The sequence below is a fragment of the Cryptomeria japonica genome, chromosome 2 (assembly GCF_030272615.1).
Source record: "Cryptomeria japonica chromosome 2, Sugi_1.0, whole genome shotgun sequence".
NCBI classification, from domain to species: Eukaryota; Viridiplantae; Streptophyta; class Pinopsida; order Cupressales; family Cupressaceae; genus Cryptomeria; species Cryptomeria japonica.
In genome coordinates, this window is record NC_081406.1 from 359723242 (window position 1) to 359726779 (window position 3538).

Below are 3538 nucleotides of genomic sequence, written 5' to 3' on the forward strand. Positions count from 1 at the left end.
ATGAAAAAGTTTATTTCTCTTGTTACAATCCTTGTTTAAATGAGAGACTAGAACCATGGACTAGTGTATATTCTTGATCTATGTAATGAAATATTTGATTTCTCTTGTTCTATATAATCCTTGTGTTTGTGAGAGACTAAGATCACGGACTTACATTTATTCTCTATCTTAGAGAAAACTCTTCCCTCTCATATTATGATGTAGAATGAAAGAGTTTGTTTCTCTTGTTCCAATCCTTGTGTTCATGAGAGACTAGGATCATAGATTATTGCCCCTTCTCTTTCTTAGAGAAAACTCTTCTCTCTCATCTTAGGATTTGGAACATGAAAGAGATTGTTTCTCTTGTTCTAATCCTTGTGTTCATGCGAGACTAAGATCATAGACTAGTATCTATTCTCTATCTTATTAAAAAATCTTCCCTCTCATCTTGGGACATGGAATGAAATAGTTTGTTTCTCTTGTTCCAATCCTTGCACTTGTAAGAGACTAGGATCATTGACTAGTGTCTATTCTCTATATTAGAGAAAACTCTACCCTCTCATCTTAGGATTTGGAACATGAAAGGGTTTGTTTCTAAGAGACTAGAATCATAGACTAGTATCTATTCTCAATTTTAAAGACAAATCTTCCCTCTCATCTTGGAACGTGGAATAAAAGAAATTTTTTTTCTCTTGTTCCAATCCTTGTGCTTGTAAGAGACTAGGATCATGGGCTAGTGTCTATTCTCTATATTAGAGAATACTCTACCCTCTCATACATATGCATGGTGGTGACTTTGTCACATGACATGATTAAGTCTTGCAATTACATTTCTAAACTTGGTGCATTGGAATTGCATATATGAGTGCCATTATGTTTTATTATCGCATCTTGAGTGCATAGACATGTAATGTCACTTCTTGATTTCACATAAATATATCATGAAAAATTTGCTCATGTTTTTTACCAATAACATCTTGGACAAAAACTTGAAACATTACAACAAAACTAAATATAAAAATTTCACCAACATAATTCATATATTTTGTTTAGATAATTAAACCATATTATCATTAAAATATTTAAAATATTATTCAACTCAATATTAAAAGAAAAATTTTAATTAATGTTTATCTTCTTTTAATAAACTTTATTTATAGTGTTCATAGTCAAACAATGAATAGTAACTCTATATTCCATTCAAATCTAAAAATGATAAATAATTATCTACTTTTACTAACAAAACTTTAATAAATGAAGTATAGAAACTGTATACATTTATCTCGTCGACTTGCATACACCGAGAATACAGAAAGTAGCTTAAGCAATAAGCCATTCAATTGCAATGTGGTCCAATCCCTATTGGTATAAAACATGGCGAGCAGGTAGTATGGAAGAGCATAAGCTCTGATTCGGAAGAACTATCATACGGTAAGAACTGAATTGCTGAACAATGGTTGGATCTACAACACAGAAGATCTCCGTTGGGTAGGGGCTTTCATGGTTATGTTTTCCTTCGTATGTGGTTATTAGAACTTCCGCATCAATGGGATCTCGCTCTACCTTCTTCTTCACGCAACAATTGCTTTCAGAGCACTTGTAGTAACTTCTGCAGAGTGTACAAATCTCAGAACTTAGATGATCAATTCAAACATTTCAGAAATCTTATTAATTTCCTAGAAGAAATCATTAAGAAACGAACAAAATCATGGTAGAGATCAGTTGGCCAAACATACCTAAGATGAGGGTTGTTTTTAATGCTTTTCTTTCCATATTTGCGCCATTTGTAGCCATCCTCCAATACATCAACGTCGGTTCTGGTCCTGAAAGCAATCTTGGGCATCCTTTCCGTGCTTTTATTCCTCTTCCTCTTTCTCCTCTTCTTGCTCTCACTGCCCACAAATTGCACAAACAATCAGGAACTTCCCAATCAAGTTAACCTCCTGCGGAAAATATCTCTGTTTTGCACAATCTAATTCAGAAAAAGGAGTGATCAATAGTATGGAAATTGTGAAAATCTGATTTTCTTAAGAAAATATATAGATTTTTTTTATCAATTTCATATACAATCTAATCTAGAAATAACAGTAATCAATCAACAATATGAATTGCAAAAATCTGATTTCATTTAGAAAAATATATAGATGTTTTGTTTTGAACTCTTACACAATGTGAACCAAAAACAACAGCGATCAACTATGAACTGTAAAAATCTGATTTCATTAATATAAATATATAGACATTTGTATCAAATTCTTACACAATCTAATCCATGAACTCCTGCGATCAACAGTATGGATTGTAAAAAAATGGTATCATAAAAAAAAACATTTAAATTTGTATGTATTGAGCACAATCTAATCCAAAAACAACAGCAATCAACATAATAGATTGTAAAAAAATGACATTATTGAAAAAAATACACACTTTCTATCAAACTCTCACACAATCTAATTCACAAACAACAACAGTATAAATTATGAAAATCTAATATCACTAAAAAAAAAATAATATACACTTACACAATCTCTCCCCCAGAAGATCTGTTGCTGCCACTATGATCTTCCCCACATAGAATCTCTGATTGTTGTTCTTTCATGGCAGAGTCAGTACTGCCCACAGACGGTGCCACCAGTGGGCCAGGGGAATGGTTACCCTCTTCTGATATTTCTTCTTTCTTATTGGTTTTGGGTGCTCTGTCTGCAAGGAAAGGAGCCCAAGATTGTTCCATGTCCCATAGTTGAGGATTAAAATCAGTCAGTACATTCTCATTAGGGCTCATGGCCATAAAAGGATCCCAATTCAAGAAATCCAAACTCTCATCAGGGCAAAGGAAATTGGATAGAAGATCACCGTAGTGGAGATTTTGAGAATATGCCAAGAAATCCATAGGGTAAGTGAGAACGATATAGTGAAAAAAACATAAACAAAATGAGAATGAGATGATAGTGGGATTCTGTCTACATTCGAGTGGTATAAATATTGGTAGCGTGTTAACGTGCTTCATGGTACTTTCCTTTCTCTTCAATTACGCAGAAACGCTTTCGTCAGGTTGATGACAGAAGCCCTTGCTGTATTCTTTACGTGGAAGATAGGTTTTGTTGACCATGCCGTTTTTGGAATCTCCACTTACAGCCGCTTTTGTGAAATATGTCACTCTCGGAGTACTTTGTATCAAAGTTAGTTTCTACTTGTAATTATGCTTTTCATTAAAAGGTAAATAGGTTTTCTAGAAGTTTTGAATTTCAGTCATTAAAGAAATGTACACAAATTAAAGTTCAAGTAAAATAACAAATATAATAAATAAAGAGACAATAAACATTCTTTATTGATCTAATTATTGTGCGTGAAAAGTGGAATAAGTATCTGTAAGTTATAAGACACAACACTTCAATTAAGTCATTGCATGCATGGTTAGACAAATATAATCAAGAATATAAAAACCATAACAAATCGATCTATTGCATTCTAAAAGATGCGAATATAGACTTGCTCTCATATTTGTCTAAGCAATACCAGTGACTAGACTACACCAAGACGTAAGATTTAATTTATATGA

General features: G+C 32.8%; 1 protein-coding gene across 1 annotated transcript; it reads right to left on the minus strand.

Moving 5' to 3' along the window:
- Positions 1–1273: 1273 nt before the first annotated feature.
- Positions 1274–2904, minus strand: LOC131065215 (probable WRKY transcription factor 51). The gene is made up of 3 exons (XM_057999664.2): positions 2502–2904; positions 1716–1871; positions 1274–1588 (listed from the first exon to the last, which is right to left on the minus strand). Exons 1-3 carry the CDS (start codon positions 2867–2869, stop codon positions 1339–1341), a joined length of 774 nt encoding a protein of 257 aa, XP_057855647.2. The 5' UTR covers positions 2870–2904; the 3' UTR covers positions 1274–1338.
- Between the last annotated feature and the right edge of the window lie 634 nt (positions 2905–3538).